Here is a 16,147-nt window from a genome sequence, read left to right as displayed (position 1 = left end):
ATAATAATAATAATAATAATAATAATAATAATAATAATAATAATAATAATAATAATAATAATAATAATAATGGTAAAGTTGGAAGGGACCTTGGAGGTCATCTAGTCCAACCCCCTGCTCAGGCAGGAAACCCTATACCATTTTGGACAAATGGCTGTCCAGTTTCTTCTTAAAAACTTCCAGTGTTGGAGCATTCACCGCTTCTGGAGGCAGGTTGTTAATTGTTAATTGTTCTAACTGTCAGGAAGTTTCTCCTTAGTTCTAGGTTGCTTCTCTCTTTGGTTCGTTTCCACCCGTTGCTTCTTGTCCTGCCTTCAGGTGCTTTGGAAAATATTGGAAAAAGATTAATCCAAACTAAAACTTCTTGATATTCTTTTGTCTACATTCATGAAAATTGGGCTTTGTTAGGTAAATGTCCAGTCTGATGAAGAAGGTGGAACAATCTAATCATAACATTTTGAGGGAGTGGTTTTTCTTTAGAAGAGGATTCATTTCCCTAAAAATGAGAATCATTTTTTCTCCTTATTTTCAGCGAACATGCTTAATTATCTACCACATGTATTGGAAATACTTGCCTGTGAATAGAAAGACATATCTTAGCACATTTCTGTCTTTTCTTTCTTCCCTCCCTGTATATATCAGTGTGCGTTACATCCAGTGAATCCTACCAATAATCTGTTTCATGAAACATTTTTCATCTTAGCTGTTGCACACTGTCCAGTTTTTAGGGAATATATACAGGATTGGGGAGGACTTGTTCCATTAAAATGCTTATAATTTAGACCAACATAATATGGTTGAATTCCAGAAATTTTTTAGTATAGTATTTGCTTCATATTGCTCAAAACATAGGTGTTATCTTCAGTCATAAAATAATACTGAAATAGCCCAAGCTTGGGAAACCTATGTTCCTCAACATCTAGTACAGTGTTTCTCAAACTGGGCAACTTTGAAATGTGTGGACTTCAGAGTTGAGAATTCTTCAGGCAGCATATGCTGGAGAAACACTAATCTAGATGGCCATAAGCCTGAATAAATTTGATAAACAATGAAAAGCAGTATGTGAGTTACAAACCTGTAGAAGCTGAATCACTCACATAACAGTTAAGGGTAAACTGATCTCTCATTTTCTTTCATTTGTACGCCACAAAGATTTCAAAGGGTTTGATTGTTAGGACATTTTAGAAGTCATGGCTAATCCTATTCCACATTCCCTATCTAGAAAAAATAAAATAAAATAGCCAAATAGGGCACCACAAATATGAGCACACTGTGGAAAAATAAGAGTTTTTAATAAGGGTTAAACAAATTATTATGGTTGGTCAATCAGATTATTATTATGGTTCATCACACAATCTGCCAGATGTTTAGTCTGGATTTGGTATTTTTATCCACCTATCGAGTCATTATTATTAACTTCAAAGTATAGATTCGTGCAAGGGGTACAATGGTCAGTGGTTAAAGATGCTGAGTTTGTCAACTGGAAAGGTGTTTGAGACTCGCTCTGTGCAATGGAGTGAGCTCCCGTGCTTGACCCAGCTCCTGCCCACCTAGCAATTAGAAAACATGCAAATGAGATAAATAGGTACCACTTTAGTGAGAAGGTAACAGCGCCCATGCGCCTTTAGCATATAGCTGTGCTGGCCACAAGACCATGGAAAATGTCTTTGGACAATACTGGCTCCTTCAGCCAAGAAATGGAGAGAGCACTGTGCCCTAGAGTTAGACATGACTGGACAGGGAAACCTTTACCTTTTAAAGATTCTTAAAGAATTTGGAATAGTTTGTAAAGTGTGGACGAATGAACGATACGTCGGAGACCATAGTATCAGACACACTCAAAAGGAGAAATTTAATCTTTCTTTCTCTTTGTCAGATATGAGGAAGAGATTAACAAGCGTACAGCAGCAGAGAATGATTTTGTGCTCTTGAAAAAGGTAAGTGCTTCAACTGCAATGATGAAGGGATGAAAGGGAAAAAAATTGGTTTGGGTTAAGGAGCGGCTGATTGTAGCAATAGGCTCAGCTGGTTGAAAGTCTTAGGATATTCTCTCAGCGTCCTTTCCATTAAATTACGCCTGCCTTCAACACTGTTTGCAGTAAATCCTTCTCCTTCTTTGTGAGTTGAGGGGAAAAAAATTCTAAAATGGTATCTGTAGGATTTAGATTTAGATTTAGATTTTATTAAATTTATACCCCGCCCTTCTCCCGGAGGACTCAGGGCGGCTTACAGCCAGTTTAAAACAATGATATAATACAATACAAACTTTAAAAAAGATTAAAAATAACTATTTAAATTTGGCCGCTTCTACTAAAAATTTAATTTAAAACCCCTTTAAAATACCCCTAGGCCAGTCCTGCCTGCTGAAATAACCAGGTCTTAAGGGCGCGGCGGAAGGAGGGGAGATCCGGGATCACCCGGATCTCTGGGGGCAGCTCGTTCCAGAGGGTGGGTGCTCCGACAGAGAAGGCTCTCCCCCTGGGGGTCGCCAGCCGACACTGTCTGGCTGACGGCACCCTGAGGAGGCCCTCTCTGTGGGAGTGTATCGGCTGAGCCCAAGGGAGGGGATCAAGCCTGTCACCAGTCTGGAGTCCCTTCGCACCCACAAGAGACCTACGTCCAGCCCTCCTTGAATTCCATTGACCCTTATCTGCCCCCAATTTGCCTTGACCGTTAGTAGTTCAGATTTTTGTTTAGAGATAGTGTGGAATAAACTTGTACTGATCTGAACAACACCGGTGCCTGACAGTGTCAGTTTCCTGTAATATCCTCTTCTATGTTGCTGCTTGTAAAAGAATGGCATTTGCTCGAACACCAGGTTCACTATTTTAGAGATTAATATAAAAGAGCACTGACCAAGAGGAACTATGTTGTCCGGGAAGCTGAAGATGTCCATACAAGGTAATGAGTAGGGAAGAGAAGTAAGATGCTGTTAGTTGATATTGATAAGATGAATAGCTGCTTTTGATGTTTGGTTAAAAGGCTTAGATGCTTTCATGCCAGACTGAAAATTGCACTTTGAAGGAAGATGTGAAAATAAAAACAAAAACAAAAAATGGGAGTCTTCTGTTACCATTCTCCCATATGTCCATGAGCTCTTACAAGCATAACTGCTATGTAATAGAACAACATTCCTGGCTCTTGTGTTGTGGTTTAATTCCGAAACTGCCATTTTTAGAAAAAATAATATCCTTCTTTAAATCAAGATTATTATCATCTTCATTATCAAATGTGCAGAAGACTGAACCATCTTCCGTTTCTCTCTCCCCCCCCCCCCAGGATGTAGATGCTGCTTACATGAACAAAGTGGAACTGCAGGCAAAAATGGATGCCTTAACAGATGAAATCAATTTCCTGAGGTGTATGTTCGAAGCTGTAAGTAAATGTGCTGATCACTAATATAAGTAACTTGGCATATGATACACTTCCTAGTTCTGAGAGAATGTCTGGAATTTGCAGACACGCTGTGGGTTCTTTTGCATAAGGTTCTCAAAATCTGGTCAACACACACACACACACACACTCTTCCCAGAGGCCAAATATGAAAATGAGTTTGATGTACTGGTTAAACTACTGGAACAGAAACTTGAGGCGGTGAGGTCTACCTTGACCTTATGCATAGAAGCCAGCTAGATTAGCGGCTCCCATCCTTTGTGGCTTGGTGGCACGGCAGAGGGGAAGAGAAGGAACCGGGCCATGTGAGCAGCGGGTTGGTGCACACGTGTGCACATACATGTGCATTACAGCCCTGAGCTAGGTGACTTTGGGCCAATCGCTTCTTCTCAGCCTTATACACATGACAGAATTGTTATTGTGGGGACAAGTGAGCAATATGTATACCACCTTGAAGTGACACAATAAAAACAGGATACAATAAAGAAACAAATAAATTGGGGAAAATTAATATGTTCAGGTTGGATTAATTAAGCTGACTGGATTCCCTTTTTAGGAACTGAACCAGATGCAGCAAAGTGTTTCTGATACCTCTGTTGTCCTTCAAATGGACAACAACCGGAGCTTGGACTTGAATAGCATCATTGCTGAGGTTAAAGCCCAATATGAGGACATTGCCCAGAAGAGCCGGGCAGAAGCAGAATCTTGGTATCAATGCAAGGTGAGTTTTCAAAGTGTTTGCTCCTTTCAGGCTTTTCCAATATAGAATAATCCTCAGCTGAGACACAGGTATGTGATATGTAATAAACCTGAATAAGCTCTCTTGGAATGCTTTGACCACTGAATTGTGCACTCTTAGAAAACACAGTAAACAGTGGGTGGACATTAAAAGCTACCTTATATTGAATTAGCCCATGGGTTTAATCAAAGATCTGAAGCATCCTCTTGTGGAAAATCTAAGTGGTTGCTAAGAGCTGACACTAACTGACACATAATTAGTCAGTCAGTCAATCAGTCAATGGGCTTATCTGGCTGAGGGCACCTTTCAAAGTTTCGGAGACAAGCTCCTATTTGTAGACGCTAGGCATTGAATCTATGCCCGTCTGCTGCCAAGGACTAAAATGCCAAAGGGTCTTTTGGTCAAATTGGCCAATAATCCATCTGCAGTACTTCAGAAAGTTGTATTGTGGACAAGCTTTGTTTGAAAAAGTGCACTGGCTATAATCACACCTTTTTTTGAGACAGCTTTGTAAACATATCACAGCATTTGGGGAAACCTTAATTAGTTGGACCTTCTACCAAAGATTTTCAGATGTAACCTTTGACCTTCCCTTTTTTTTGTGGAATGCTAGTATGAAGAGCTGCAGGTGTCGGCTGGGAGACATGGTGACAATCTACGAGATACCAAGACTGAGATTGCTGAGCTGAACCGGACAATTCAGAGGATGCGAGCTGAAATAGAAAATGTGAAGAAGCAGGTAAGGCCAGAAGAATTTTGCAGGATTTGAGGAAGTGGAAGTTTCTTTAGAATTTCCTAATGTGTAGAACACCATTCAGTTAGCCTGAGCCAGTGTTGTTGATACTTTAATTGCAACAGTGTGAACAGAATAGAAATTAAAAATGTGCCAAGCAAGAAGATACAACCTCAATGTTCTTGTTTTCCATAAACTACAGTATAAGCTTCCTAGTGCACTCTAACTTGGATAATTGAGTTATCAGTGGGAGGCACTGATGTCCTTTGGGTAGCAGTAAAAGAGACCCTTAGAAGCATCATCTCCTATTTTAACTATTTGTTTTCTCCCATAAGCCTCTTGGACTATGGAGTACCACTTTGGTATATTTTCTGAAGGTGCCAGTGTCCTTCAGGCCTGTAAGAAAATGGCAGAGAGAAGTAGGGACAGAATTATAATTGTATTTGTATTTATGTTGGTAGCTGATGGACAACTAAGGCGCCAGGCTGGAAAGTTGGCGACAATGAGTTCAAGTCCCACCTTAACTATGAAAGCCAGCTGGCTGACCTTGGGCCAGTCATTCTTTCTCAGCCCAACTCATTTCACAGGATTTTTGTGGTGGGGGAAACAGGAGGAGGAAGATATATTAGATATGTTCACCACCTTGAGTTATTTGTGCAAATAATAAAGGCGGGGTACAAATAAATAAATGGACCCAGGAAGACATATTTTTTGCTAACTTTACTATTTACTACAGAATACCTTATCTTATCTTTCAGTGTGAGAAGCTGCAGGCTTCTATTGCAGAAGCTGAGGAGCGTGGTGAGCTGGCACTCAAGGATGCCAGAGAAAAGCTCTCCGAACTAGAGGAAGCTTTGCAGAAGTCCAAGGAAGAGATGGCCCGTCTCTTGAAGGAGTACCAGGAGCTGATGAACGTTAAGTTGGCACTTGATATTGAAATTGCTACCTACAGAAAATTGCTGGAAGGAGAGGAGAGCAGGTGAGTGAAATGTAATAGATGGACAAGTATCCCAAATCCCCATGAAGATACAATGTAGGAACAGTGGTGGTGCAGTGGTTAGAATGCAGTATTGCAGGCTAATTCTGCCCACAGCCAAGGGTTCGATCCTGACTGACTCAAGGTTGACTCATCCTTTCATCCTTCCGAGGTTGGTAAAATGAGGACCCAGATTATTGGGGGCAATATGTTGACATTTATAAACCGCTTAGAGAGGGCTGTAAAGCACTATGTACCAGTATCTAAGTCTAAGTGCTATTGCTATTGCTAATGACAAAAACTTATGACAAAATCTAGCACACGTTCCTTTTTATCCTGGCCCCATTTGTTACCCTTTGGAGTGTGGATCCAGTGTGCTACTCAGAAATCAATGCAACTTTAGACCCATAGAAATATTTATTGAGTCCTCCTCTTGTAAAAAATCTGGCCGAGTGTAGCCCTTTGAATGCTTCAAGGTGATTGTGTTGAAAAACAGATTAAATCTAAAGCTATGTTTCTCAATCTCAGCAAGTTTAAGATGCCTGGATTCCAACTCCCAGAATTCTGGGAATCAAAGTCCACACATCTGAAAGCTTCTGAGGTTGAGAAACACTGACTTACATGGAATAGATACTACAAATGTAGATGTCCTAACTCAGATAAGGATTTATTTAAGCATACTGGCATGGTGAGACTGTCCACACGACTTAGATATTTTTATCAATCACTCAGAGTAATATGAGATAAATATCATGTTTATCTGAACTGGAAGGACTGAAATAATAATCTTGAATTATTTCCTAAAAGCAATAAACTTCATAACCAAGCAAGGAGTTTACAGTACATTCATTGTAGTTCTATAGCACACGGTACTGGCAAAGTTTAAAGGGATTCTTCATATGGATTACATATATTTTTTTAGTATTTTATATGATTACCCAATGGAACATAACCATTACTAACATATTATAAATACCATTTTTCCTTCACAGAATGTCTGGAGAGTGCCAAAGTGCTGTGAGCGTCTGTAAGTAAAACTAGTTTTATGTTTTTATTCATAACCTATTTTTCATAACTAAAAGAAAAATCCAGAATGAATTGTTTTTCCCTCATGTGCATGGCAAAACTGATTTTTGTTGAGTATCATATGATTGTCATATTCATCTAAAACCCATAAGTCTGGTCTGCAGGGGAATTTAATGCAAAGTTATTGTAATAATTTAACTACACAACTTTGCAATTGAAGTGGTGAATTAATTGCCCTCCATGTATTAATGAAATGCAACCACTAGCATTCTACATGACCAATAATAAAGAGGATCAATAGTTAAATTATCAACATTGTGTGAGCCATGGATTCTAGTAATGATCTTTGCTGCAAATACAACATTTTATTTATTTGTTTATCTAGCCATTTATATCACCACAGGCGACTCTTTACAGTGCATATGTGTGTTTATGGTCATGGTGGTGAATCTCTCTCTCACTCCCTCACTCCCTCACTCCCTCACTCCCTCACTCACTCCCTCACACACAAACACAATGTTTACACCATTGCTATTTGACAACTTTATGTCTATGTGTGCATTTTAAAAATATTAAATCTGACATCTAGATACAAGTTTGAGGTTTCCCCTCCTCCCCTTTTTTTAACACAATCAAAAGGGGTCAGTAGAGCTTCATGCATGGACATCAAGTTTTACATCAAGTTCCTGGGAAAGAATGCCCAGGGCAAATCAAATGTCCTTGCTGTTTCCAGCCATATTCAACGTCATGGTTGTTTCCATTGTTACCACCACTGGGAAGCATTTGCTTTAATGAAACTTGTAATAATCTTGGTGTTTTTTTTTCTCTTCCAGCTGTGATAGGCTCTTCTTCTGGTGGAGGAATGGGTAGTGGATTCGGAGGAGGAGTATGCTTTGGAGGATCATCTGGTGGTTTTGGTGGTTTCAGCTCTGGAAGTGGGAGAGGTGGATACAGCGTAGGTGGTGGAGGAGTTTGTTCTGTAGGAGGAGGGTATGGAGGAGGATATTCCTCTAGCTGCGGAAGTGCCATTGTGAAAAAAACTACCACCTCCTCCTCTTCCTCCTTTATGAGTTCAGGCAGGAAGTAACAAGTAACAGATGCAATGACAACCTCGTGCTCGATCAAAGAAACATTCTTCTGATGATCTCCACCAAGCATACCCATCCCAACCTTGGCATCTTTCAGAGAAAAGAACTTTGTCTCTTACAACCACTGTGTCTGTTTTCTCAGAATATATCTAGATCTTTCATTCTTTGTCCTAGACTCATTATTACATTTCATGCCCAAATACCAATTAGAATGAATCAGTCATAATAACACTTTCACTTCATAGATGTTTATGTCAAGTATGCGTGCTTATGTCGGTCAATACACACACCGTTGAATGATAGGAATATAGATCCCGTGTTGCCTTGACAGGGAGAATCATTTCCCTATTTCTGGGATTTTTTCTTGGTCTTTTTCTCCATAGTCAACTGAGAAAGGCCTGGAACAAGTTTAGATAAGAATGGAAAAGTTTTTGATTATCATGCACAAAGTATAGGTTTCACCTAGCCAGGGTTAAGTGCTATTTTAAGGCCTTATCATTTCAGTGAAAAAAAATTAAGCACTTATTGAGAGCATGACTATTTAAGAAAAAAAAAATGTGGAATTTTCACAGATTCAACTTTGTTCTAATTATGCCCACCTTCCTTCCTTCCTTCTTTCTTTTTCTTTCTTTCGTTGTGGCATTGAAAACTTTGCTCATTTTAGTTTTTGAGTTGATTCTCTTTTATGGGTGTATGACTATCTGCGTCTCAATAAAGCCTCAGTAAAGAGTGTGTTGATGTGTTCTGTTTTTTTATACCCTGGCCTTGTGTCATGAGAACTGTACTGTAGAAGTAGAGACCTCAGACTCATATAGTTGGGATCTTGGACAATATAACCAAAATGGAGGCAGACTCCTCAGGTTCCTGGTATTTTCTATGAGTTTATCAGGTGTGTCCACAGCAAATGAACGTGCTGAAAATCACTGCATGTTCATAGTACAGATGTCCCTAAAAGTAACTGACATTGTTATAATAATCCAAATTTCAATAATATTTTAGGCATTGAAAATGTTTAGAATCTTAAACTATTTTAACTACAATTTTGAACTTGATTTTAAAGACTACTTTAAAAGTGGGATACTAATTTATAATCTTGGGCAATCATGTTAGATATCAACAATCCACTCTTATTATATTTGTTTTCCCTGCACTCTAAACCTTCATAATCTATGAAAATTGAAAAAAGAAACCCCATCCTTTCAGAGCACTGAGAAGACAGACTGCCATATACTGTAGTACTGAAGCCACAGTAGTAACATTTGTGGTATGAGCCCAAAATTCAGTGTTCATGAGGCTTCATTTAAAGTTGCTGCATGTGTTTATTTTAGAAGATGACAATCCTTCCCCAGAGATTTTATTTCCTTTGTTCTACAGATATTCTGAAGTTACACGTACAGTATATGAAATTGACAGAATTGACAAAAAGTGATTAGGTTTTGATGGAAAACAATTTCAGAGAAGCAGCTTCCCATGTGAAACCAAGGGGTTTCTTGTTCAAGGGTTAAGTCTTCTCATGGAAAGGCTACATATGAATTTGCCCATAATCTGTTCCAAATTAAACCAGGAATTAATGGAAATCATCTTTGTGCGTTAAGAACAATGTGCTGCAAGAACATAATAAAGGATCCTTGGTGCTCTCTGGGCTTGGTTGTTTTCTTGTAGATGTTTCATTACCCAAACTAGGTAGTACCATCAGTGCACCGATGATGTTACCGAGTTTGGGTAATGGAACATTTGCAAGAAAACAATTAAGCTCAGAGAATGCCAAGGACCCCTCATTTCAACCCTGAGACACAAACAAAGATCCTTATGCTTCGTGGTTCTTATGCAATCACATTTTCAGCTGATAGTTCCTTTGCTTCATGCCATACTTAGGATTTCCCTCTTTTCATTCCTCAGCACTTTCATCTCCTGAAAATGGCATCTGCAAAATAAGAAATATGACTGCCCCCTCTCACAATCCAATAAGTTAAGGCTGGGCAGGTTGCTGATTTTGATTAGGAAGGATTCCTCCCACTTTATCCCAAATGTCTTGTGGTACGGGACACCCTCCCTCCCGGTCTATTTTTTTTTTCATTCATGGCAGGGAAGTGGGGTAGAACTGTGCTTATGTCATGGTTTGGAAGGATTTGGCCTCTGAACAACATTGCCAGAAAATAGAGCTCCTCTTCTCAAAAAGCTCAAGTGTTGGGGTGTCTCTAGAATGCCTTAGGTTGCCATTGGATGATACAAGTGGATTTAAGTCCATGAGAATGTGTGAGTAGCTAGTTTTTGTTTCCCTTGAAGTGAGAAATAATACCACATCTGATTCAATATCTGCTGAGAGTGCCAAATGAAGGATAGTCACTTTCATTTTGCAATTTGATAATAATAAGTGCTTAACCACCCACAAATAGAAATGAAAGAAATACTGCTTCCCTCAAGGAATTCCTCCCCATCCACTAGCTTGGCAAACCTGGAGTTACTGTATGTTCCTACCCCAGCAGGTACCCACACCATCGATGATCTGATAATGAACCAGACCAAAAAATTAACAGCAGCACTATAGCAGAATTCTGAAATGGGAACTGGAGCAACAGACCCATTCTGCTCCCTCTCAAACCCCACAAGGGAAGAGGGGGCACAGATACACATAAATCCTTCACCTAAGATGCACCATGCTTATCAGGGCTTGATTATCTACACTGCAGCTGAGACCAATATTAAGGGAGTGGCACAGACATGCTTTTAACACATCTTTTCAAGTTGATGAGCAATGGTGTAGGCTGAATTGTGTAGAGAAGGAATAAGGTCTCATACTATAGCATAACTAGGGCTGAATCATGGGACATGGTTTAGGGTTACACAAAAAGGCTCAACCACCAAATTTCCTCAGAAAACAATAGGTGAGAAGGCATCAGCAAAAAATCCAATATCTGTACTATTGTGATTGTTGAACCTGTGGTCTAATTGTCCTTGCTATTACTTTTTCTTCTTCTTGCTCTTCTCTAATTGTATCACTGGCCTCATACACATGGTCCTATTTCCAGTTTCCAAGTGCCAAATAGCTCTATGATAAAATCAGAAGGTCACCAAAGATCAATTATATGCCTAGGAACAGGATTTGCAGTCAAGTACAGTTTTAATTTGCAGGACACACCTTCAATTGCAAAATTCTGTACATACTGGCTGCAAAACCCAGGCAAATTTTAGCTAGAGATGGCCTGAGATGAAATGGAGGATATATTTAAGGCACTGAGGAGAACAATGCTCTTGGCAGTTGCTTCCTTCTCTAAGGCTTGCCTGATTGCCTTACAGAATTGTCTAGACTCTTGACAATAAACCAATAGCTTGGTTTTAATTCAATGTGAAGAAAATATCCTATCCTAGATTAGAAGTATATCTGCAGCATGTAGATGCAATAGTCCAATTTCAACAAATGGGAAAAGATCTGCTCCCCTCCTCCAATTAAGTTTCTCTAACAAAGCTGTAGCTAGAGCAGAGATGGTGAACCTATGGCACGCGTGCCAGAGGCAGCACTCAGAGCCCTCTCTGTTGGCACACATGCCACCACCGCCAGCAGCAGGTACATCAGGCCACCACTGCCGCCCAGAGCAGGAGCCCTGCCCAGCACAAAGGAGGCAAAGCGGCCAACTAGCAGGTTCAAGTAGAGGTGGTAGAGCAGAGGTCACCAACCATTGTTGATTGGTGGACTGGAAGAAAAGAGAGGGGGAAGCATTTTACATGCGTGCATGCGTGCACAAGGCTGCGGGCATGCACGCGCTGAAAATGGGGCGGGGCTAGTGCCTGCGTGATACTCACTAGCCCTGTCCCGTTCTTGCATGGTGCAGCATCTTGTATCTGCACCCCACGGCACAGCCGTTTTTGCGCCTTGCAGCACGGTGGCCCATTTTTGTGCCCCCGGTTTTTGTGTGCCAGAGGCAGCACTCAGAGGTGCCTCCCTGCCCCCCCCCCCATGAAGACACCACAATGCTGATGCGGTCCTGGCACTTTGCGATAAATAAGTGGGTTTTGGATTGCGGTTTGGGCACTCAGTCTCTAAAAGGTTTGCCATCACTGAGCTAGAGAATACACATCTGTTTTCCGGCAATCCAATATACACATGGGCAGAAATGGAAGAGATAATGATTAGGGTAGCCATATCGCCATGTCAGCCCCTGCTGACCATAAACAAGCCCAGATCTCCAACTTTTCTTTAAAAACAGCTGCTTGTCGAATCAGAGGCTTGACCACAATAAGCTGACAAGGTTTTTCCTCTGTCCAATCATTTTTGTGTGAAATGGGCCAGTTCCCATTTTGAAATTATTATTATTGTTAGCCAGTAAGAATGTTCGGCTTCAGATCTAATTGCTTCTTCAGATTCAGTGGGGAAGAGAAAGGAAGAAAAGTTGGACTGTATTTGAAATGAATGTGACAAGCTAATTCATTCTGCCTGAAATATGGATCTGTTTCATTAGAAAGTGAAAGGGATACAAAAGTAGAACTGCAAAAATATTAAAAAGTAAATTCTGTGTGCACAGGTGTGTGAGCAAAAAAAAAAAATAGTGAAGAAATATCTTTTTTATCTGAGAGCTTCTACCAGTTTAGGAAAAAAAAAATCCCAAATCAGAATTGATCCTAAAAGCTTTAGTGTTCTTAAGTGTGGGAAATTTATGCTTGCTTTATTTCTGGATTCTAGGTGAACCCTAGAATAGTTTTGTGTGGAGTTTTTGCTTTGCATTTGTGTGTGACACTGTTGCTGCTGGAGCTTTGTTTTTCATGGGTCAGACGCAATATTAACGTTTGTAGATTACAAGGACACTATGGAGCACATGCACAGGTGTGTTTTGTGTTGACTCAGTAGAGAACTCACATTCTTTTTCAGGCTCATGTGGAAATCTAAAGAAAGATATAGCTGCTTTGGAGAAGTGCTGAATTTGCATGTCAAACATTCACTTCTGTTCAGTCTGAATTATCTTTCCCAATGACATTAAAAGGGTGCATGTACTAGCTGCCATATTGGAACAGTTTGTGGGAAGGAGAGAATCCAGAATGGTAGAACTGGATTCCATGAAAAACAGAATAACAGAGTTGAAGGGGATCTTGGAGGTCTTCTAGTCCAACCCCCTACTCTGGCAGAAAACCCTATACCATTTCAGATAAATGGCTGTTCAATTTCTTCTTAAACACTTCCAGTATTGGAGCATTTACAACTTCTGGAGGCAAGTTGTTCCCCTGATTAATTGTCCTCACTGTGAGGAAATTTCTCCTTAATTGTAGGTTGGTTCTCTCCTTAATTAGTTTCCATCCATTGCTTCTTGTTCTGCCTTCAGGTGCCTTGGAGAATAGGTTGACCTCCTCTTTTTTATGGCAGCCCCTGAGATATTGGAACACTGCTATCATTTCACCCCTAATCCTTCTTTTTATTACACTACATTGTTTCCAAAGTGGGTATAATTCCTTCTGGGTTTTGGTACAAGGTACAACACCTCCAGTTAAATTGACAGGGTGTCATGTCAGTTACACACTAAAGGCTTTTGCCTTCTAATAAGCTCTAGGCCATTCCTGCAATTGAAAAAACCAGTTTCTTGGATGCTGGAATCAGTAATTACATACCTTTGCGTGCTTAAGTACTTTTCTTTGCAGTTTTTTAAATTGTAATTTTGGTCAGAGATGTCAAGAAAGTTAAAGTGCTCCCCTCCCCCCCCCGGATTTGTCCTCCTTTCTAATTGTTTATGTCTCCATTTGTCTGTTCAGATATCTGGTAAGTCTACTTAGGGAGAACCTCATTCCAGAAGATTTAAAAACAAACGGTAAATGTAATAATAATAGTAAGTTCAATCCCAGGAAATGAAGAATCTAGACTGTTCAGATGAATATATAGATATATTGTATTAAACAGTTTTTGTTTTAATATTATTCTGGTGCTCGGACTATTTTATTTCTATTTTATTTCTGAGCAGGGGGTTGGACTAGATGACCTCCAAGGTCCCTTCCAACTTTACTATTATATATAGTGGGCATGATGGGATTCCAGATGATGACGTGTTTGACCCTTCCCTCAGGCTCAGCCTGGTTATCACTTATAAGAAACCACTAGTAAGTATTATTAATTATAATAATTAATTCTCACCATCAGTCAATTGCAAACGACAGCTTTATTTGGAACAGCTTATATCCTGCGACAATATCTTTAATACTATCAAACAACGACATCTGCCTATCCCAGGTCATTGATAGGTGGATAAAAATACCAGGTCCAATCTAAATATGTGGCTGACTGTATGAATAATAATAATAATAATAATAATAATAATAATAATAATAACAACAACAACAACAACAACAACAACCATACATCTTTTTAATAAAAGCCACACAATTGATTTGTTGATTTTAAAAGGCAATTTAATCGACAATCAAATCACTTAAAACATTAGTGAGGTACAAATAAACAAAAATAATATATTTGACAGTATAGTAAAAAAAACCTGTTTCGATGATGTTATAAACTGAACATAAAAGAAGAAGAAAAAAGGAAACTAGGAATAAGGAATAAAATAAAATAAAATCCATATAACATCAATGTAAGATTTCCTTACTATTAAATCCAGACAATATAGAAACCAACTTCTCCATCTCATTTTTGAAACATGTAGGTTTTTTTTTCAAAAATTGAACGAATGCATATATTGAATCCATTCCTTAACTTCATTTCCATCCACGTAAAATAAATCATTAGTACAGCAAAGGCAAAAGAGTAACCAGATTTTCCACAAGAGAGTGAATGCTCCAACACTGGAAGTTTTAAAGAAGAGACTGGATAACCATTTGTCTGAAATGGTATAGAGCAGTGATGGTGAACCTTTTAGAGACCGAGTGCCCAAAAACTGATCCCGCCCCCGCTCCACCCCCTGCCCTGCCTTGCCCATGCCCTGCTCCCATCCCGTCCCCCATCCCGCCTGCCCGCAGGGCCACTCACCGTCTCCAGGGCTCGCTGCAGATCGCCCAGGCAGACCAGTAGCGCCATGGCCATGCCCTCTGCCTGCACTCCACAGCATCAACTGTGTGGGATGGGGTGTGAGGGCAGAGTCTTTTCTACGCTGCCTGGCTGCCATGTCCTTGGCTGCGCTGCTCTGTGTGGGCCACGCTTGGGGGCTAATCTCCTCCAGGGGGGCTGCTGGTGAGGAGGGGGTCATGGGGGGAGGCAAGGTTGAGACAACGGCACGTGTGCCTACAGAGAGGGCTCCGATTGCCACTTCTGGCACGTGTGCCATAGGTTCGCCACCACTGGTATAGGTTTCCTGTCTGAGCAGGGGGTTGGACTAGAAAGCCATATATTTTTGAAAGACAGGAACGAATGATGTCTCTCTGTACTCACCTCACTCCCATCTCAAGTGCAAACTCAGGATTCTGTTTTTCCCCTTGCTTTGTATTTAAAGTATTCTTTACCACCTTATGTCACCCAAAGTGCTCCTGTTGTTTTGAACCGGTGTGCCTTATTCTGTTACAGGGTAAACCCATCCATTTATTGGCTATTGAGGCAATGGCTATATCATACAGATAGTCCTCGACTTACAACAGTTCATTCTAATCAAAATTACAATGGCACTGAAAGAAGTGACTTATGACTGTTTTTCACCCTTACGAGCTTTGCAGCATCCCTATGGTCACATGATCAAAATTCAGATGCTTGGCAACTGGTTCATATTTATGACCAGTTGCATGTCCTGGGGTCACGTGATCAGCTTTTACGACCTTCTGACAAGCGAAGTCAGTGGGGAATCCGGATTCACTTAACAACTGTATTACTAACGTAACAAAAGCAATGATTCACTTAACAACTGTGGCAAGAAAAGTTATAAAATGGGGCAAAACTCACTTAAGAAATGTTTGTTTAGCAACATAAATTTTGGGCTCAATTGTGGTCGTAACTCAAGGACTACCTCTCTCGTCTTTTAGTGCAACTATTACATGGGATGTTATAAGATTCATACTGTAAGTAAGAAGTTGTTATCAGCAGATGTTTTTTAAATGCTACTTTTCTTCCCTGAGAAGAAAACCTACATTTCCCCGTGCTTTTTAAAAACATACATCCATTTGTATACTATTCTATTTTTGTTGAGCAGCACACAGGCAACTTTGGCTGACTTCCAAAAGCTAAGCAGAGACCAAGAAATACCAAACCTTAGCTAGACTAGGATATTGAAAAG

General features: G+C 40.0%; 1 protein-coding gene across 1 annotated transcript in view; it reads left to right on the top strand.

Moving 5' to 3' along the window:
• Positions 1-8,687, top strand: part of LOC107298627 (keratin, type II cytoskeletal 6A) — a gene marked incomplete in the record, with an annotated part of 12,874 nt that extends 4,187 nt beyond the window's left edge. Inside the window, 7 exon segments of the mRNA XM_015828005.2 lie at positions 1,877-1,937; positions 3,280-3,375; positions 3,950-4,114; positions 4,746-4,871; positions 5,624-5,844; positions 6,834-6,868; positions 7,701-8,687. Coding sequence (XP_015683491.1) covers positions 1,877-1,937; positions 3,280-3,375; positions 3,950-4,114; positions 4,746-4,871; positions 5,624-5,844; positions 6,834-6,868; positions 7,701-7,954 — 958 coding nt within the window.
• Positions 8,688-16,147: the final 7,460 nt, after the last annotated feature.

This window comes from Protobothrops mucrosquamatus, unplaced genomic scaffold (genome assembly GCF_001527695.2).
Source record: "Protobothrops mucrosquamatus isolate PMUCROS unplaced genomic scaffold, P.Mucros_1.0 scaffold4148, whole genome shotgun sequence".
Classification (NCBI taxonomy): domain Eukaryota; kingdom Metazoa; phylum Chordata; class Lepidosauria; order Squamata; family Viperidae; genus Protobothrops; species Protobothrops mucrosquamatus.
This window is presented reverse-complemented; position numbering and strand designations above follow the sequence as displayed.